Genomic DNA, 21,431 nt, shown 5'->3' with positions numbered 1-21,431 from the left:
GGCATTTTGATTCATTCATTTTCCATTCAGAGCCCTGTAGGGCAGGTTTCTTGCAGCTCTCAGCTGATGGGAAGACCCATTGAACAGCTCACAGATGGTGAAATGTTCCTGCCTCTCCAGCAAGCCCAAGTGTCACAGAGCTGCAGATGCATCCTGAGGGTGGGGAGCAATCTGATGGCTTGGCAGTGTTTCCTCCTGTGGTGGCTCCCACCACCCCTGCTCAGCCATAATTCAGCTGGGAAATTTGGGAAGATGTTCACAGTGCTCCTGGGAGAAGCAAATCTGATTAGACTTGGGCAGGAGTCTCTATTTCCCTGTCTCACAGGTGGCTGCAGAAAATTTTTGATTCTGGTTCAGGCTGTGCATCCCTTGTGACTCCAATTTTTGATTCTGGTTCAGGCTGTGCATCCCTTGTGACTCCAACATCTGGGAACTGCTGGAGGCTGAACTCACAGGGCCAAATCTCCAATTCCTATGGCCAAACCCAACACTTTAAAGGGGAAAGCTTGTATCAAGTCTTTTTGACCTTTTTAACCCACATATTCTTGCTCTTTTTAACCCACATGAATTTCTTTTCTTTCCCTTTTTAACCCACATGAATTTCTTTTCTTTCCCTTTTTAACCCACATGAATTTCTTTTCTTTCCCTTTTTAACCCACATGAATTTCTTTTCTTTCCCTTTTTAACCCACATGGATTTCTTTTCTTTCCCTTTTTAACCCACATGAATTTCTTTTCTTTCCCTTTTTAACCCACATGAATTTCTTTTCTTTCCCTTTTTAACCCACATGAATTTCTTTTCTTTCAAAGAAAATGCAAAGTTGTTTATAGGAATCTCTTCAAAGAGATCCTTTACAAATGGAAGTCTGGGGTTTTGCTTTTTTCAAGCAAACCACCTGAGCTTTGTCCTTTCCTCATTTCTTGTTGGGCTTTGGGGCAGCAGCAGTTACACAAGACACAGAGGGATTTCTGTGTCTCCATCAGGGGAAGGATGAGTAAGTGTTGAAGGGGTGGAGTGTGTGAGGGATGATATCCTGGGAAGGAGCAGAGTGGTTTGTGATGTGCCTCTCCCAGAGAGGCTGTTCCTGTTCCCAGCCTGGGGGTGGGAGTGGATGGATCACAGTCACCTCCTCTCTCCTCAGCAAGGCTTCAGTGAGCACTTCAGCTCACTCAGCACTCTGAAGGCAGCAGCAGAAAGGACAGCTAATATTATTAGTGCTATTGGGGCTCCAAAGCTTCTAATGCAAAGAAGCTTTCAAGCCTTCCTGCTGCTGCCTGGTAACTAATTCACTCTGCACTCCTTATGCTCCATCTTTTCCTCCTGGCACTGGCATTGGGAGCAGCTTATGCTCTGTCACTGAATCTTTCCCCTCAGCAGCTGAATGAGGATAAGAGAATTTTGGCTACTCACAATCAGAAGCTGCAGTGCTTGCAGAACAGCCCCAGAGTTAAACACCTTGTCAGGACACTAATTCCCACAGCAATTGTGGGCATTTACTGCTGGCTGCAGTAACATGAGCTAAAAATCATTTTATCAGCTCCTGCTGGAAACAGGATATAAAATTTTAATTATCTAAAATATGGGCATCTCTGGATTTAGGGAATAAATACATTGTAGTGAGTTCTCCAGTTATTTTTTACTTTCTCCTTGTTATCAAATTCAGTGACAAGGGGATACAAAAGATATAAAAGGTAGCCAGACTGCTTATGATGATAAATTTTGGAAGCTGTATAATGAGTGTTTCTAGACTAGTAATTAGCATGCCTGCTAACTCAGAGGAAAGGAAATTATTGATAGAAGGGAGGAATCAATTTTAGATTGAGTTTTTCAATTAGGAAAGACTGATGGACCTTGCTGCTGGTCAGGAGAAGGTGATTAATCTAGATCTGAGGGAAGTGCTGGAGTTTGCACTGGCTAGAGTAAGGGCTCAAGGGTTTTATCAGTGTTAGATCTCTGAGAAAATCCGGATTATTTATTTTTCCCTGTGTTTTCATATCATCCTCAGACCCAGTGGGCTGTAAATCATCTCTTTAGGTTCATTCTGAAGTAGGAAATGCTTATTTTCACTTCTCTAGCCCATGTGGTACCCATAGCTCTCTGTTTTGGAGGGGGTCTCTGATTCTCTGGGTGGATGGGATTCACCCCTTGCAGGATTCCCTTTGCTGGGCTGAAAACCACATGCAGTGCAGGGAAAATCTTTGTGCTCAAAGTGATGAAGAGCCAAGTGCCTGTTGCAGGACAGCGGCCACAGCAGCTGCTGGCACCACCTTTTGCCTGGCTTCAGCAAGAGCCACCTCTTGCTGTGTCTCCCCGTGCTGGAACCTGAACTGGAGGCCAGAGCTGACTGATATTTCTCTTTTCTGCTTCTTGTTCTCCCCCCCACAGCACTGATGCTGGTGACAGCCCCGTGGGCACCACCACCACCACAAACCTGGAGCAGCCGCAGGTCATCCCATCCCAGGGTGACCTCCTGGGGGACCTCCTCAACCTGGACCTGGGCCCCCCTGTGAACGTGCCCCAAGTGACCAACATGCAGATGGGTGCTGTGGACCTCCTGGGAGGAGGGCTGGACAGCTTGGTAAGCAGCACATCCTCTGTAGCTGATGGGAGATGGTTGGAGCTGTGCTTGTCTCTGCAAAGCCTTGATCGTTTGTGCTTTTAATGCTCAGTGAGCCAAGCTCCCAGTGCTGAGTCCTGGAACTCCAGGAGGATTTAACCAGAGTTATTGTACCAACTTCCAGCAGGCTTTTTCCTGCTCTACGGTGAATTCTGCTGCATGCTGTAGAATCCCCATGGTCAGTGGATCTGTTTGTTATGTGCTTTTTCTGCCTGTAGAAGAAAACCAGAAACTTGCTTTAAGGATGTAAAAGTGTTTCACTGCTTTCTATTTGAATCAGGCTCCCTTTCAAGAAGCCATTTATTCCACCCAATTCCCAACCCTCCTGAATTTCAGTGCTGAAGCTCTCAGGCTCTAACCCTGTGTCTTCCCATTTGTGTATTCTCCAGAGCATGCCCTGGTTTAACATCAGTGACATTTTAATTGCAGTGGGGTCAAGAGGGAGCTCTCTGTGCACTCCTCCCTGTGCCAGAGCTGCTCACCAGGCACCTGCCCTGGCACTAACAGGGTCAGGCTGCAGTGGGAGCAATCACAGCTCCCCTCTGCTCTGGGGAGGGAGCTGGGCATGAGCTGCAGGGAGGAAATCACAGAGCAGGGCAGAGCTCAGAGCTGTGCTTTGAGGCAGTGAGGAGCGCTGGCTCTAAGGGTCACAGCACATGCCCAGCTCCCTGCTGGCTTCCCACAGGGGGAAGAAGCTCTCCTAGGTGTATTTGCACCATGTAAATCAATTAAGACTGCTCCAGGGGCATAGTTGGGTGTTTCTCAGACTTGGAGTGGGTTTGTGTTGCTTGAGGTTTGGTTGGTGATGGGTTGGGCTGGGTTATCTCTGCCTGAGTCAAGCTCTGAATAACAGAGGTAGGAGGCAGCTGGATGAACCAATCCTCCAATTCAACAAATCCTTATTAGTCAAATATATATGTTTTTTTTTAAACCACCATAAGCTTACTAAAGCAAGTGTTAAGCACATTTCCAGCTCCAGTGCTTCACGGTGTAACGAGCTGGGAGCAGTTTAACCCTCACAGAGGGCAGAGGTGCTGTGGGCTCTGCACTCTCCAACCACAGGTGTTTGGCTGGCAGGGACCCTGCTCTTACTGGGGATTAGCACAATGGTCAAGCTGGGAGAGCAGGCAGAGCAGAGCAGTGAGCTCTGCAGCCTTTCCCTGCCCTGCCTCTCAAAACCTGGCCCTGGGAGATCAGGGATGGAGGCATTGCAGAAGGTGCTGCTGCCTGGGTATCACAGCATGGTTTGCACATAAATTCCTCTCTGCTGCCTTCCAGGCCTCTCACAGTAACCCTTTGTTCCTCATTAGTGTCACACAAATAAATGGACACAGCAGAAGTAAAACTTGGTTTTGGGAGAAGAGCTGTCTCCCAGCTGGCATTAATGGGCTTAATTTAGTGACCTGCTCTGGCAGTGGAGCTGTTAGTTGAAATGGTAGCAGGCTTTTACTTAATATTTTTCTCAAGCCTTAAGCACATCTGTGGGGTTATGGAGTGTGATCTGACAAAATGATCCTGGATTGGGAAGTAGCAGTGCCTGGGGCATGGCCAGTGCTCTTTCAGCTGAGTAGATGGGGAAGCACTAGAAAAAAATCTGAATTTTGGTGTGGTTTTTGAATGTTGATGCTTTCTATTGGAGGGCTGTTCTATCAAAGCTGCAGCTTTTCCTCCCTTTGGTCAGTCTCTTTTCTCAGGTAACAAGTGACAGGATGAGAGGGAATGGCCTCTACTTGTGCCGAGAGGTTTAAATTGAGTATTGGAAAATCTGTCTTCACCTAAAGGGTTTTCAAGCCCTGGAATGGGCACTAGGGCAGTGCTGGGATCTCTTAAAAACCATGTAGATGTGGCACTTGGGGACATGGTTTAGTGGTGGCCTTGGCAGTGCTGGTGGAATGCTGTGAAGGTCTTTTGTAACCTAAATGAGCCTAGGATAATAAGCTTAATTAGTGAGTGAATGTGAGCTGTGTGTTTGTTTGTTGCTGTGGGCATGTGTTTAACAAGTCTCAAGCTGGGTTAACCCCAACCTGGTATTACCCAAATTGCTGGGAAGTGCCCTGGGCTGCAGGGCTTGCCAAGAGGATTGGCATTTGGATCTCAGGCTGATATTAAACCACACTTGAGCCATGCCAAAATCAGTCTGAAACTGCAGATCCCACAGGCCTGATTTCTGTGGGAAGGAGGTGAGACACATCCCAGTGTGCTCCTTGGAGAAGGGCTGAGATATTCACCTTTATCCAGGGATCAAAAACACCTGGAGTGGGGGGCAGCAATGCCTGAATTGTTCTGCTTTGAAATTTCCCTTTTTATTACTCCTTAAAGTTTTTTTTAATGCATTTCTTGCCCTGCTTTGTTGGGCAGACTGGCACACACTGGGATGGTGGCATTGCCCCAGTGCTGTGAGTGCCTCAGAGGCAGCTGCAGGTCTGCAAGAGGCTGCTGGCAGGATCTCAGCCACTTTGTCACACCCACTCAGTGTCATCTGCTGGTCCCCTCTTCTGCCCCCTTGTCTCATCAGAGGGATGTTCTTGTAGTGAGAGTCCCAATGGGACTGACCCAGAAAGACCAACAGCAGCTTTAACTTAGCAAAATGCCATTCTATTTCCGTTCCTTAAACTGTGGGCTTTTATTTTTCTTCCAGGCATTTAAATAGAGACTGAATGGTGAAAAACTGCACAAACACCAAATTAATATTGTTCATTTGAATTGTCCTCAGCACTGCCAGATATTTATGCCCATGACTAGTGAGACTCCAGCTGCTTGCAAGGTTAATTTCTTTAGTGAGTAAATCTTATTTTATCTCCACAGTGAGTTCTGTAATTGGCATTAAATGTAACATGCATGCACAGATGCTGAGCATGTGTTAACAATTAAAAAGAGGAGAAAAAGGGCCTTTGGTACCAGAGAATTGCTTAGAAGCAGAGCAGAGTTGCTGTAGGATTTCTGGAGAGCTTTTTCTAGGGAACAGGTTGGGCCCTTGTTTGCCACCATGGGCAGATCTTGTTCTTCTCTGCTCAATTTTCTTTTTCTATAAAATGGTGACTAACCCCACTTTACAAAACTACTTGGGATCTCCAGCTCCACAGTGTGAAGTAGCCATAGCAGTCACTAGTGGGGGAGAAATAAAACATGTGGGAGAGCAGATTGCTGGGTGCTGAGCTGCTCGTCCCAAGAGCTGGAGTTTGATGCTGTTTTCCCCTCAAGTGGCTGAATTTCATGCAGGTTACAGTCACTAACCCAACTCCTGTGCAATGGTGCAGTGCTTTGCAGGATGTCTGTCTGTGCTGACATGACATTTTTACCTTTAAACCTTTCTGGGTGTTCATTTATTGTGCAAATCCACAGAACCTGAGAGCACTGTGTGCACACTGTGCTTCCTGGGAGCAGGGCACTGTGGCCAGGAGCCAGAAAGGCTGGCTTGAAACCCCAGGGCAGAGCAGTAAATCTGCAGGAATGGACAGGCTTGGATTGTCTGTTATGTAAGGATTTTATTTAATGCTCTAGCCACTCATCTACAAGAATATTATTGATTCGAGACTGGCAGCTGGTCAGGTTGATTTATGTCCTAAACCACTGAAAAGCTGTTGGATAAACACTGAATATCCACAGTTTTCTGGAATACTGAGAGTGGTTTGGGGCTGTCACAGGTGGGGCTTTGCCCCTCTCTGTAATCTGGATGGATTTAGGGGGGTCTGACCCCAAAGATCTGTTCCACACCATTCAGGGCTGTGTCCCATCACTGCAGTGGGATGGAGGTGAGCTCCAGGCGCCCCAGGCTCAGCAGCCTGGGAGGAGATCTCTATTCCAGCAGTCTGAAGTGCCTGCCTCATCCACAGGGCTGTGAGCAGGGGCTGTGATGTCCCTCCCTCCCTGACTGACTCCTTTCAAATGGAGAATTCAAAGTCTGGCCTCAATGGACAACACCCTGGAGTGTTGGGGTTGATTAGGGACTCACCAATGTTTTATAAAAAAGCCCCAAAGTGACCTTCAGTCTGCCCTGGGGTGCCACATTCCTCTCCTGGCTCTGCAAGTGATTTGCTGTGTATAATCTTAGGAAAGTTACTTAATTTTCCTTTTCCTGGCACTGCAGTGTGAGAGTGGCTGTGCCCAGGTCAGCCCCAACATCCATTTGTGCAGTGGATGTGATGATCCTTCCCCAGAGTGCTCCTCCAGCCTTTGACAAGGAGCTGAGTGACTCCTTTCATCTGGGCTGTGCAGGTTTGATCAGCTATAAAGGAATCTGCTAAGATTTCTGACACAAGGACACAAATCCATTGCTGGGGCAGGGCTGGTGTGGAAAAGGAGCTATTTTGGTGGGCCACTCATTCATATCTGATTCAAAGCTGTTGTAGCAGTCATAAGACTGCTGGAGCTTTGTGAGCAGCTTGTTTTTTACACTTTGGAGAACGAAAATGGATAGGATTCAGTTTTGGTTGCTGATGGAAATCTCTCAGCAGGACAAAGCATTAGCAGCAAGTGCAGTGGAGCTGGTGACCGTGGTATTGGCAGTGTGACCTGTCCTCCAGCAGCTTTGACACAGCTGTCCCTGGTTTGGAGAGCTCTGCCATCCTGGCTTGGTGTGCCAACAGACACAAACCAGCAGCAGACGAGGCACTGAACTGCCTCTGTGTGAAATCCCTGCAGCCCAGGCATGGTCTGTCTGCAGCTCAGGGCTCTCTCACAGGGTTAGCCTGCCCCAAGGGGTTGCCAGCAGCCTTGATCTCAGCATCTCACCCCATTCCTGTCAGATAAATGCTTTGTGTTCCTTGCTGCTCTCTTACTGAGTGCAGGCAGCTCCTCGAGCTGCTGCTTGACTCCTGCCTTGTGGTGTGAGGCAGCTAGAAGGCAATTGTCCCCTGTTAAGCCATGAATTGTGGTCCAGGAAATGCACAGCTGCCCTGGAAGCCCTGATGATGCTGTGGGCACAAATCAAGGCAGTTGCTGAGCAGTGGTTGTTGAAGCTTTTGTGCCTGGCTCCACCCTCCCTGTTATTTTTTGGTGCTCCAAAAGCCTCACGTCATTTTGCAGAAAGTGATTGTGGCCCCTCAGGATCACATGAACACTTCAGCAGAGTCACTTCATTACAAGCTGCTCTTAAGATGCAAATAAACCCTCCTAATGCAGTAACTCCAGCACTGCTACACTTCATAAGTCAGCATAACTGCTTCCACAGGGCTGGGATTGCAGGGCAGAGCCTCCAACTGCAGAGCAGCTGCAGCACCGGCCGAGCCAACCTGTGCAATGGGAAGGTGCTGATGCAGTTTGGGAAAAGGTGCTGGCACTGCTTTTATTGGTACAGCCTCTTCTTTCAACCCATGTGGCTGCTTGGGTGCTGTTGTGGCAGGATAGGTTTGGAGGGAATAAAGAGAATTCCTCTTTGAAGAGCTTTCATGCCTCAGGGGGCTGAGACTCCCTGTCCATCCTCTGCTCATCTCCTGAAGCTGGCAGCTCTTCATCCTGAAGCAGAGGCTTTGTGCTCTCCAAGCTGCCAATTTGGGATCAGAATCAGGGGTTTGCAGTGCCATGAGCTCCCTTGGACCATCAAGAGCCAGCCCTTGTCCACCCACCTTCACAGTAAGTGGGGCTGGCAGCTGTGTTAACATGGTCCTCTCCTCTGTGGGGCTGTTCCTGACTCTCCTGTAAGGCAGATCCAGGCTGTCCTCCTGTCTGTCTGCCCATGAGACACATGGAAATGGTTAACCAGAGCTGCCAGTCCTGGGGAATTGCTTCAGCAGCACTTCATGCCTGACTAATCTCTGTTTCTTTCCTTCTGCACTCTGCCTGTCACTCCAGATGGGAGAGGACACTCCGTGGGTAATTGGTTCCTGTTCCCTCTGTCTTCCTCCTTCCCTCTTACTCACACACACACCACTGTTACAGTCTCTTCCATCACTCTGAGTTTGGAATAAAGTTATGATTTGGGCATCCCACAGGAGAAAAACCAGACCTGCAGTTCCTGAATGGGGAAAGCATTGGTGCCATGGGAGGGTGACAGGCAAGAAAAACAGAGAAAAAGAGACTTTGTGCTGCTGCAATGGGAAGTGCAGCCCAGATCTGATGTGGAATTGATCAGTTCTTTATTAACTTCCCCCCTGTAACTTCTGGTGCAGTAGAAATGCTGTCACTTCTCTCTTCAGTCAGGGCAGAGCCAGCTCTGCCTGTAGGGAGCTGGAGGAGCTGCGGCTCCTTGGCTCTGTTTCTGCAGCTCTGGAGCACATCTGCAGTGCTTGGGCCCGAGCTCAGGAGCCAGGAGAGGCTCAGGCTGTGCTCTGCAGAGCCCTCCAGCCACTAAAGAGGGGCTGCAGCAGCCCAGAGCTTCCTGCCTTGGAAAAGAGATGTTGGGTCCAGTCTGAAAACAGACAGAGGCTCCTGGTAAATTCTCTGAGCCAGGGTTTTTCTCTCCTTTTTATTAGAACTGGGATCTTAACTAAAGCAATAAATCCACATTCTACTTTTCCCCTCAAGGCCTGACATTTAGGGAAAATGGAAGACTTGTGGATAGTTGAAGGAACCCCAATATATCATTCCCTGTCCCTTGCAGCCAACATCAATGTAGGAGCTGCTTCGAGGTTGGGTTCCTACCCTGCAGCTCCTTCTGATGAGTGTAGTAGGAAATGCTAGAATGGTTAACATCTGGCTTGATTATGCAGAATTATTCAGTCATTTCCATAATACCCTTTGTAAAATGCTTGCTGCTTGATAAACCAGCCTTTCTGCTGCTGCAGACAACAGAAGCAGAAATCCTGTGTGCATACAATAATACCTGGCAATGAACTGGATTCTTTCTTTTCCCCCAGACTTTGCTGCCTGTCAATGTAAAGCTTGAAGTTCATCTCTATGCAAGACTATGAATAGGGATGAGGTGTAATAGTTGCATTTATTACTCCTCAGTGAGCCAGTAACAAGATGTAAATGATGTGATATATTAATCTAAACCATGGCTTGGATTAGAGAGCAGTCAATAGAACAAAACTCTGCTCTGTCAGGCTGTTTCACTGGGGGAGACTTGGCAGTGTAATAAGCCTTATTTTATAAGCTCAATATTAATTGGATTTGCATCCTCTGGCTGGCTTCCTTTGGTCTCTGACTGAGCCTTCTTTTGATTTTGGAATCACTCACTTTTATCTGTTATTTCTTAAGTCAGCTAAGCAAAACTGGACAGCCAGAGCCTGGGCTGCTGTGTGGAGAGGTGGCTGTTGAAAAAGATGAGGAATCTCTCAGCTTCTACCATGGCCTCAAGTAGGGATAAACTGAGTCCCACACAGGAAAAAAGCTCTTAAGGCCTCTTAACAAAAAGCAAATTGCGTGTGATTTGTTCTTTCCTAACACCCACTTGGAGTGGTTAATGTTGCTCCTGTGAGGGCCAGGGGAGGGAGAGGTGCCTGGGAATAGGAGAGAGATCCAGGGAAGCACAGGGATTTGTCACATTTTACAGGTTTTATGGAGGCTAGTTATCTTCTGGTAAGTCACTGTCTTACACCTTTGCTGCTCTTCTCAGGGCAATTTATCCTTTTTATCTGTGCTCTGATGGAGAGAGGTGTGAAGCTTTATGGTGTCTCTTGACCAGCATAAAACACATTTGCTGTGAGATCTCTCAGGGAACAGGCTGGAGGGGATCTGAGCAAAGTTAATTTCCAAGTTTTTTGTGCAGAGGGAAAAGGTCAGAGCCTTTTTGGCTCTAAGCATAGGCAATCCTGGGAGCTTTTGCTTCAGCTATCTGGTGCATTTGTTCAATATTCTGACACACCAGCACTTACTTGAGCAACATATCCAGAGCCTTCCTTGACCCAGATTGTCACATGCTTTTTTAAAAGCAAACTAACTCCAAACTAACTCCCCAAACCCTAATCAAATGGAAGAGTGAAACCATCTCTGATGTTCTGGTCTGCCAGCCCAGCCTTTTCCTAATGGGGCTGGCTCTTACCTCCCCTCTGCATCATCCCCTGTGGATGTTGTCAGGTCATGTTCCTTGTCTGAATGTGACCCCAAAAAAACCCTGTTCTAGGCAAAAAAATTTACCCTGGTCTTCAGAAGCAAAGCCTGGGACACAGATAAGCTGGAGATGTCTCTGCAGTGAATTAACCTCTGCAGATCTGTGCTTGTTTCCTCCTGGTTATCTGTTAAGTGCATTTTAAATGTTCACAGGGGTGATGTTGTATTTGCAAGCAGTGTTTGTAGCCAAGGCTTGGATCCTGTCCTGATCTCTGAATTCTCCTGAGCATGCAGAGTGATGTGGAGGTTTAAAAAATGGGCTTTATCACTGGAAATGTGGTCTGGGTGTTTTGTAAAGGGAACTTGTGAGGGGAGAGCTTCTAGGTTGGCTGCAGAAGAGCCCCAGAGAGGATTTAGTGTTTCTGGAGAGCTGTTTGGGTCACTTCAGATGTGACTGTGCAGCTTGGCAGAAATTGGAACTGAGATAGCCTGGTGCACTGTGAGATCTCTGCTGTAGATGATGAAGCTGTTTATTCCCTGTCTGAGGGAGGGGAGCATCTTCAAAGCCCCCCTCTCTGAGCTGTTGTCAGAGGCAGCACAGATCCCATTCCCTTTCCTCCTCATTGCTGAAAGGAGCTGCTGTCTGAGGAACACAGCCAAGGTGCATTGTGTTTGCCCGTGGCTCCTGGCTGTTCCCTAGAAAACCAAAGCTTTCAGGAAGTGAGCCTTCCTGTCAGTTTTATTTTTATGCCATTTCACAGTTACCCCACTGGGTTTTGTGGAGCTGCTTGGGTCCTGCTGGAGGGGAAAGCACCAAGGCATGAAATGTGGAGAAGGGAGGTTTTGGTGCAGACAACAGGCTCAGGAAGGGATGGATTTAATTCTTATTAACCACAGTGAAGGCATGGGGTAGTTGTCCTCAAACCAAACCCTTTCAGCAAGCAGAGCAGGCAGCTGGGAGCTCCTTGCCAGACTCCAGGCTTTGCTGAAGAGCCCAGGGCTGGAGTAAGTCTGAAGTAACTTCTGCAAATGCAGGTAACTCTGCTCACATAGCAGCATTCTCTAGGTAACTCTGCTCTCACAGCAGCAAGCAGCCCCTCTGTTCCCTGTGCTTTCCCAGCACTGCATTTCCATCTGTCCTGTGCAGGAGTGATCTGTGCTGGCTGTCTGACACTTGGCTGAAATGATCTCCTCTCCCTCTCCTCTCTCTCCTTCTCTCTTTCAGCTTGGCAGTGACCTTGGCGGGGGCATTGGAGGAAGCCCGGCAGTAAGTGCCATTCCATTTTTTTCCCCAATTTCCAAAGCTGCTCAAAGCTCAGGGGTTTTTCAGTGTAAGCTCACCCATTGCATACTGGAAGGTGCTTTTTAAAGCCCTGAAGATGTTTGAAAATGGAGAAATGCAGCTGAAACACACAAGTCCCCACCTATGTTGATTTGAGTCCAGCTGGGCTTTCCTGAGAGCAGCCAGGGCCAGAGCTGTTCACTCTCTCTGCTTAGCTCTTCTTCCTCAGAGCTTTTAGGTGGAGCAGCAGCATTAACCCTCATCCTTGTGCAACTGCTTTAGCAGCTGAAAGGCCAAGGATGCTTATCCCTACTCACAAAGGTCTGTAACCCTAACCCAGTGTCACCACAGACTTGCCTGACCTCAGTGCTTTCTCCTCCCAAACTCCATGTAGGATTTTTTGGACATCAGGGTCAGGTGCTCTGAGTTTTCCTACTCTGTGTGGTCAGTGCTGCCATCTCCTCTGTGCCTGTGCTTTGGGGGTGTCCTCCTGCCTACAGCTCTTGCCAGGACATGGGACAGTTTCAGCCTGCTCTTAAAGCAGCCTTGGCTTCAAGCTCATGGCAGCTTGTTCCAGAAGAGCGTGGAAAGGGAATGAGACGTGGCTTGGAGATGCAGTGGGCAGGAGGGAGCGTGCTTCCAACCCACAGCCAGAAGTGGTGTCCCCTAGAAAGCTCCAGTCCCTCCTCCCAGGACTCTGGATCCAGTAATTCAGTGAGGAAAGCAAGCTCAGCTCTGGAGGGAGGGCTTTGCAGAGACCCTCGTTATGGCTGCAGTCGTTCTCTCTCCTCCTTTCCCTGCCAGTCTGGCATTCCTTCCTTCCTTCAGCACGAGGGCAGAGGAGAGCTGGTGGCACAGAACTCCTGTACAGCCAGGCAGCCCACAGCAGGACATGGGAGGTGCTTCCCCATGGTGATCATACCCACACAGCCAGGTCTCTGCCCTCCTGGGCCAGCAAAAACCCAGCAGGAATTTCTGTCCTGGTCCCTCTGCCTGTTTCTGGGCTGCTGCCTGGGGAATCCTGATCTCAAGCACAGGAAGAGAATTTGGGAGTGTAACTTGAGTGTGACTGTCCCATCTGAAGCTGGGCACCTAAAGGTTAATATTCCAGCTTTGATGCCCTCATTTAGGTCCTGAGAGGGAATGATTGCCCTTCTTGCAGCTAGGTTGTCCTGTGGCAGACTCTGCTTCATGTAATGAACCTTTAGGGCCTGAGTGCTGAGCATGCAGAGCTCTGGCTTTGGGTGGGAGTACACAACACGGTCATGACTCCCCTGCTATCTCTGGATATGCAAAATCTTGCAGATTCCTGAAGACTGACGTAGCTGGGGGAAGGTTTGAAGCAATTTGCTCCTCTCCCTGGGTTTATGTAGGGTAGATCCACAAAGCATGTTGTGTTATGAGGAGATATGGAGAAGAAAGATTCCTCTACAGTGGGAATAGATAACTGGAGCTATAAAAAATGATGTGGAAGCTTGGTTAAGGTGACAGCCAAGTGTAGGGATTAGCTGCCAAGAGCTTTGGAATTCAAATGCATAATTTAGCACTATTGATAAATCAGTGGGGAAGCTGCAAATGGCTTTAAAATATTTAGGATATTGCCCGAGTTCATGGTTTATTTAATAAGCAGCGCTAACACGTGATGTTAATGAGTTCCTGTTCTTTTTGACTCCTCCAGGTGGGCCAGACCTACATTCCCTCCTCTGTGCCAGCCACCTTTGCCCCTTCTCCCACCCCAGCAGTGGTCAGTGGCCTCAACGACCTCTTTGAGCTCTCATCTGGCATGGGGATGGCTCCTGGAGGATATGTGGCTCCCAAGTCTGTACGTAAGGAAAAACAAACCATCCCCAGTTTCCTGCCTCTCCTTGAGCTACAAATGTGACATTGCTCACTTGGCCCATTTATTGTGAGTTTCTGGTGCTGAAACTTAACTCAGTCCCATTAGGGGTGGCCTGGGCTTCTCCCAAGTAGAGTAACCACATGTTAATGTTAATTTTTAGTTACAGACTTCCTGGCATTTTAGTTCCCTCATTTTACCTGTGACAGCATTTCTCTAAAGAATGGCTTAGATAAATCCCAGACTTTCAGCTGTGTCAGAGCAGCTTTCCTGCAGACCTGCTTCTTAACAAACTTCCCCAGAAAACTGAGGGCAAGACAGAATTTGCAACAACTTTCCCAGCAGGTTTGTTTGTTTATTTGGAGGAATCCAACGTGACAGTGGAGATAAAATCATGTGGTTGGGATGATGGTGCTTCAGTGGAATGCAGAGAAATGTTCTGTCAGTGACAGAGATCACAGAGGCTTTGGCTGAAGCATGGAGTTGGGAGGGATCATGAGGCACAAAACATGGTTCTGCAAACTGGAGCAGCCACAGGGAGCTCAGGCTCCTGAAAGGGAATAAACAAAAATTAACACTCAATTAGCACCCCATGGGTGGATAATTTTAAACCATCCTCTGACATCGAGGATCTCAAAGTAATGCAGACAGTACTCAAAGTTTTTGGTCCTGGCAATTATTGCACCTTATATTAAAAAAGATATAATTTTTAATATGGTAAAATATAATTTTTACAGTAATTTTTATACAGTAAATTACAATTTTTTACAGTTGTTTTGAGCTAAGTACTGGCTCATTTTGCACCACCCAGATCTGAGTCTGGGTTTTTCCCACAGAGGTGATTTGGGAATCCAGAACCCAACAGATAGTAGCATCAGCCCTGATTTTATTTGGTTCAAACTTTAGTTTGATAGCCCAAGCAGCCCTCAGAGAAGTCCAGCAGCACACTGCTGGACACAAGCTGTCCCTGCTCATGTGCACACCAGTGCTGTTGTAATTTGATTTCTCACATGGGTGCTGTGAACAGACATGGATTAGGAGCAGGAAGTTTATTCCTCAGTGCTGAGCTCCATCCTTTCAACACCCATGTCCCATCTTCCCTGCAGTTTTTCTTTAGCCTCTGTGGGCTCAGTGTGCCAATCCAGGTGGATTTCTGAGCTCTGTTGGAAAACTCTGCTTGTTTGTTATCTTCAGGCCAAGCTGCTCATGCTGAATGACATCTCTTGTGTTCAAGGTTTGGCTGCCTGCAGTGAAAGCCAAAGGATTGGAGATCTCAGGCACATTCAGCCACAGGCAGGGACACATCTACATGGAGATGAACTTTACCAATAAGGCTTTGCAGCACATGACTGACTTTGCCATTCAGTTCAATAAGAACAGGTAAGAAATAATTAACAATGCTCTGTGGTCAACAGATTGAATCCTCCTGGGAAAGGAGTTTGTGCCTCCGTTGCTAAATTTAAGGAGGGCTTGTGCTTAGGTGTATAGTGCAGTCATGGAAATAGCTTGGGTGATACAGCCTGACCTCTCCATCACACCAAAGTTGTGTGAAAGGGCTGAAAACACAGACTGATGAATCTGAGAGGAAACAGGCAGCAGACAGTGCCATCCTTCTCCCAGCTCTGAAACAGCATCTGCCCCATTTCACCTCAGTGGAGTTTTCCAGCAGCCTCATGAGTTGTTAGGCAGCTTGGTGAGTTTATAGCTACTAAGTGCCCTGGGCAAAGCAAGAGCACAGAGAGGCAGGATCTGAGCTGCACAAGTATCAACCCATGATGCCTCTGCCTCCTGACTTAATTGCTCTGCTGCTCCTCAGACTGTCTGGAAGCACAGGACTCTTTAATAAAGCTGCTTGTCACTGAAGGAGCTGCAAGCTGGGAGCCTGTGGCACATGTTCCCCCTCTAATAGGCAGCAGAACAATTCTGTCAGAAGCAGCAGCCACTTGAAAGTTCAGAGCTTGGATGATGGAATTCAGATTGTTCTTGGAAACCCATCTCAGCCAAAGGACATGACATGGCAGCACAGCCACGGTGTCTTCCCACAAATATCCTTTCCAGTGAGCTTATCCTGTGGTTTGCTGTGTGTTATCTTCAGCAAGGACCAGGCTACTTCTTATCAAAACTGCAAAGAGTACCTTGTGACTGACATGTTCTCTATATTTATTCTTTAATATCACTTCACTGGAAAAGGCTTCTCTCTGCTGAAGATCCACTGAAACCATCTCTTTAATCTCACTGCTGCAAATTCAGGATTTCTTGGGACGAATAAGATTTACTTAGAAAAGTCATTATGCTAAATAAGTCTTAGTAAATGTTCTCCCTGGACTGCCATATTTTCTGGAGAGTTTTGCTAAGCTGCTATATCCAAATGTTTCATGCAAATTAGCCTGGAACAAAAGGCATTTTGTGATTTTTATTTTTTTCCCCCATACATCAAGCTGTATTTTAGCCACACCTGCTTTGAGAATGCAGAAAGTTTAAATACTGTACAATAAACCAGCAGTTTTTCATCTTGCAGCACAAGCTCCATATACAACCTACTACAATTTATTTACTCTTTTTACAAATGTTGTTCTCCTGTCAATGCTTTCCACTGTGCCTGCTGCATTAGAAAGAGCTGCAGAGGGCTGGTTTTTTAAATGTAAATATTAAGGTTTGTGATTGGGAAGTTTCTATTGCTTTTCCCTCCTTTCCTGCTGCTGCTAATGGTATTCACTGCAGTCTTGGGATAAAGCATTAAAAAAAAATAAAAGAAAGCTAAAGCTCTGGTGTGCTGTAATATCACAGCCCCTTAGTAACCAACTGCAAGTTTGGTTCCCCTCTGAGTCCTGGGGAAAACAGGAGGGTTTGTGTCCTCCAAGTGAAATGGCTGCAGAAGGCAAATGATGTGGCTAAGCCCTTGCTAGGAATATTCCTATTTCAGCTTCCTAGAGCTGAAAACTAAGGAGAACCAAGAATGGGGCATTTATTGGTTTCTGAAAGAATGACATACCTGATAAATGTGGCTGACTATGCAGAGACAGCATCAGGCTTTTAGTGGATAAAATAAAAACACACACCTATCCATCCTGCAAACCCCCTGAGCCCACTGAGCTGATGTGAATTCTGCTAGAGAGAAATGCATTTCTGAGTGGACACCAGAACACCAGGCTTCCATCTGCTTTTGGAAAGCAGCTGGTCTGTAGTAGAGGAGTGTTGTGTTAAGTGTAGGATGTTTTCCCTCTTCTCCATGCTCAGCAGAGTTTCCTATGGAATTCAGTGTTCCTTGGACTGAACAGGCAAGTAAACATTGCTGGGACACATCCCCAGTGTGAAGGAGCCTCCAAGCAGGCAGCTGGGCCAGGTGCTGTCATTCAGGAGCAGGCAGCTGCATGTGCTGTGTGGATTCATTTGTTGTGCTGTGCTGTTCCTTGGCTGGCTGTGCAGGTCCCTGTGCCACTGCAGCAGCCATGCAGTGTGTGATGCACCCTGCTGCAGTGCTCTGGAGCTCAGGAGCAGAGAAATAGCACCTGCCTCTGAGTCCAGGTCATTCCTTGCTCAGCACACAGACCAGTGCCCTGTGGGCAATGGGAGAGCTCCCGGGAGCTGGGCCCTGGGGCAGGATGGTGAATTTGTCAGCAAATGAGTGAATTTCCCATGCCTTGTCCTACTTTGCTCATTTGAGCTGTGTTCCCTCTCTGGAGCTGCAGCAGGGAGTGGTGGGAAGATGAGGCAGGTGGTGCTTGACAAAATAAACACGAGATTTTGGACAGTGCAGGGCTGCTCTCATCACCTCTGTTTTTCTCCTGCCCAGCTTTGGAGTCATCCCAAGCACCCCCCTGGCCATTCACACACCTCTGATGCCAAACCAAAGTATTGATGTCTCCCTGCCCCTCAACACTCTGGGACCAGTCATGAAGATGGAGCCTCTGAACAACCTCCAGGTAAGGATTGTCTCGTTCTGGGCAGGGGGGAGCTCAGCAGGTGCCCAAAACAACGTGGTTGAGCTCTAATCACACAATACCATGTATAAACAGTCAGACCTCATGGATCTGGGCCACAATTTAGTGCTCTTCCTTTTCCAAGCTTCTCCCAGAAAAAACTGAAATGGAAACTTGTTGGATTTTATGACTTCTCAAAAACTGCTTGCATCTGTGTAGATTAAGAGCTTTTTTGCAGTAACACTGCTCTGTAAACTGGGCATGAGAACTGGGGCAGGTCTGAACAGAGGAAGTGCCTGTGGTGGAGCAGGGACAGAGAGCTGTCAGTAAGAACTGAGGCAATTAAAGGAATTGCAGGGAAGGTGGCAACTGCTGAGTGATTAATATTTCTCCAGTGCTCTTAAATTCCAGGGTGTTTCACAAAGGCACATCCCTGCCCCAGACAGCTACATCCAAGGCAAAGTGTGTGTTCCAGGAGAGGCAGAGGAGGAATGATGTGAGCAGCTAATGTTTCATTAATGAGGGTGTTGGTGCACAGCAGGGACAGCACTCCCTGGGGGAGCCTCTTTATCACATTGGGCTGTCAGTCTGATAAAGACAGCACAGATCCAGGGAGATGTTCCCCTCTGCTTTGGAGCAGAGACTGTCTCCAGTGGTCTGGAAATCATCAGGAGGTTTTTCCCCACTGCTGCCATGCTGTGGAGTGGAGGTCAGCAGCTCCTGCTTCTGCTCTGGAGTTAAATGCTTTTATATTTATAACCTCTGGGTCCTCCAGGATGATTTTCCCAGTATCCCAAAATGCAGTTGCCTTGCACTGCAGCTGCCTCTCTCACCTCAGGTCCCCAGGAGGTGGAACTGGGCTGGGTTCCTGCAGTGTAGCAGCCCATAGAGAGGAGTATTGTGAAGCAGCTCATTCTCTTTTTAGTTTAAGAGGATGCAATGGAAGTTACTATTTATTCTGCCTCAGCAACTGTTTTTTTCCCCTTCTTTTGACTTCCATTCCGGGCCTTATGACTTATTGATGAGTCTTGGGGCTAACAGCTTGAAACAGCTCCTCTGGCACTCAAAGGAGCAGTCCCACACTTGGGCTCCAAGCAGAGTCATGCAGTGGAGGAGCACAGACAGTGAATGAATTCCATGGCCTGCCTTCCACCCTCTTGAGCCCTTCCAGCCTCTGGAAGAGCTGGATTCCTTCTGCAACCAGGCCATGAAGCTGAGGAGGTGGCATTTGGGTCAGCTGTGGTAAAATGTGGCTCCTGCTCTGAGGGGAGTGGGGAGGTGACAGTCCCAGGCAGCCTCCACAGCACTGGGGACTCTCCACAAGGCACTCTCAAGTCACTGCTTCCTTTGATCAGGAGGGAAGTGAAGTATTTGGGTTATTAAATCTCTCAAGGGCTTGGAACACAGTTTGTTTCTTGTAGCATCTCCTGCTAGAACAAAGCTCAGAGAAAACATGTGAGGAATCCTCCAGCCACTTTCTATTGAGACAGTGGAGCATTCATTAGTGCCAGACTCAGTTGTTAATTTGCTAAGGCTCTCATTGCCATAGAAGTTGGCTGCCCTTTCACAATTGGGGAAGCTGCCATATGGAGTAATAGTATATTTCTCTGCAAAGAGTTGAATCATGATAGCAGATGCCAAGTTAAAAAGAGCACTCCCCTTACTTTTCTGACAGCAGTGGGCTTGATGGAGATCTATCAATGCCCTGACAGCCAAGGCTCTGGTTTTGTTTTGTGGGTTCATGTAGAAAGGATTTGTCTTGGAACGTTTAGAAATCGCCTTGGTGACCTACTTAGGGAACAATTTACAGCATAATATAGGAGTAGAGAATCCATATGTCCCTGTAGTCATTGAAGAACCAAAACACTCATCAGGTTGAATTTACTTAATGTGTTTTTTTTTCCCCTCAGCTAGGGAACATTGAAGCAGATGTAGGGCTGGTTTGAACCTGAGGACCTTATGTTCATCTCCTATTCTGGTGGGAGTTTTTTGTTTTTAGTAACAAGAAAAATAAGTCCTGAAGTTACCAAACTGATAGCTTTCAACTTTTTGTCATGTTAATTATACACTTCAAAGACTAGTTGTACATTCCTTAGGCAACTATTTCAGAAGTAATGAATTCATGTCTTGTTCAGGTTATTTTTATTACCATTTCTAATCTTTCACCCAACACAGCTCACTTAATCTTGACATTTGTAATCATGGAGAGAAACTAAAATATTTGACAAGGTAACAAAAAAGACATTTTGGCAAGAAGATGAAGAGGGCTAAAATATTTTCAGAGGCTTACTTAGGTAAAATATAGCTGAAGAGTCTTGTGTTTGCTAGTCACCTTGCATCTTGTGATACTGAATGCCAGGCTTCTCCCCTGCATCCCAAAATAATCCTGATCATTTCCATGACTTGTTGGCTCAGCTTTAACCCCCAGTCAAGCAGAGATTTATCCAAAGGGTAAAGCTGGGCTGGACACAGCACTGTAGGGCTGAACAAACCCCAATCCCTGCTCTCTGCTTCATCTTTTTCACTTCTGTCAGATTAAAAAGCTGCCTTTGGAGTGTGCCTAAGTCAGAAAATCTGACTTAGATATTTGTTTGCTTCTAATTTTGGTGCGGGACACTTTTGCAGTGCCTTGTCTGCATTTTTGGGGCTGCCTAGTGCTTATGGCACCAAGAAATAACAACAAGCCCTTGCCCAAAGGTCTGTGAGAGGCTCTGTCGACCTTCCTGGGTGTTTGATGGCCATGGAGACACCTCTGGGAGTTGTTCAGTGTTGCCTTTTCACAACCAAAGCAGTGGTGACACTGCTGGTGACATGTGGGCCATGCCAGCTGGGTGAGGTTTCCTTGGCACCACGTGTGTGAGACCTTCACCCTCCTAAAACAGGGATGTGCACTGGTGGGAATGTTAAGTCTTTCCAGATAGTTCTTCAAGTCAAATTTGGAATTAGAAAATGCCTGGGCTGAAAGCTTTTTCTATGTTAAAGAGAATCACTGTTCCTAATAATTGGCTTTTTAACAGCTAGGAAATGCTGTGAAATTGGAATACCCATTGGAGCACACAAGAATTGCTCCCCTGATCCTGGAAATGGGTGAAGTGGAGCCAACCTGCAGCCAGAATTTGAGCTCAGGCCTGGCCTGTCATGGCACAAATCTGATCATCTCTTCTGTGAGATTATAGCCCCTTGCAGGAGACAATGCAGGTGGAAAGGAGCTGTAGGCACTCCTGGAGCAGCTGCAAGTCTGCCTGAGGCTGGAGCCACTCTCCTGGGTGGATGCACCATCAGTGTGTCACATCCTGCTGGCAGCTGCCAGCCCTGCTTGCTGCAGCTACAGAGCATGCAGCTGAGAAAAGCTGGAATGTTTCAAACTGCTTTTTTTATTTAATTCAGTAAAATTATCTGAGTGTGGAAAGGAAAGGTCTGCCAGCTGCATTTCTCCTGAGGAGGGACACTTGGAAACACAGAAGTCATGTGCAGGATACTTTTGTTGCTTGAAATGAGTTTGGCAAAACCTTTTTATAGAGACAGAGGAAGGTGCGGCTTCTTCACTGAGGAAATATCAGTGTTGTTAGTGCAGTGGATGATCTGGAATGTTTCAAACTGCTTTTTTTTTATTTAATTCAGTAAAATTATCTGAGTGTGGAAAGGGAAAGATCTGCCATCTGCATTTCTCCCTGAGGAGAGGCACTTGGAAACACAGAAGTCATGTGCAAGATACTTTTGTTGCTTGAAATGAGTTTGGCAAAACCTTTTTCTAGAGACAGAGGAGGAAGGTGCAGTGTCACTATAGGACACGAAAGAGCACAAACACACACCACTGTTCTTAAGGTGAAGGAAAAAAAGGGAAGT

The 21,431-nt window shown here is 47.2% G+C and overlaps 1 protein-coding gene across 4 annotated transcripts in view; it reads left to right on the top strand.

Moving 5' to 3' along the window:
- Window positions 1-21,431, top strand: part of AP2B1 (adaptor related protein complex 2 subunit beta 1) — an 82,276-nt gene that overhangs the window by 41,156 nt on the left and 19,689 nt on the right. For 3 of the 4 annotated variants that reach the window (XM_063174098.1, XM_063174099.1, XM_063174100.1), the window contains exons 14-18: window positions 2,386-2,578; window positions 11,772-11,813; window positions 13,507-13,650; window positions 14,900-15,045; window positions 17,459-17,588. In XM_063174098.1, the coding sequence (XP_063030168.1) occupies window positions 2,386-2,578; window positions 11,772-11,813; window positions 13,507-13,650; window positions 14,900-15,045; window positions 17,459-17,588 (655 nt within the window). The remainder of the gene's footprint in view (window positions 1-2,385; window positions 2,579-11,771; window positions 11,814-13,506; window positions 13,651-14,899; window positions 15,046-17,458; window positions 17,589-21,431) is intronic. The other variant, XM_063174101.1, reaches the window with a different exon arrangement.

This window comes from Melospiza melodia, chromosome 21, assembly GCF_035770615.1.
Source record: "Melospiza melodia melodia isolate bMelMel2 chromosome 21, bMelMel2.pri, whole genome shotgun sequence".
Lineage (NCBI taxonomy): Eukaryota > Metazoa > Chordata > Aves > Passeriformes > Passerellidae > Melospiza > Melospiza melodia.
Note: the sequence above shows the minus strand (reverse complement) of the source record. Positions and strands in the feature narration are given on the sequence as shown.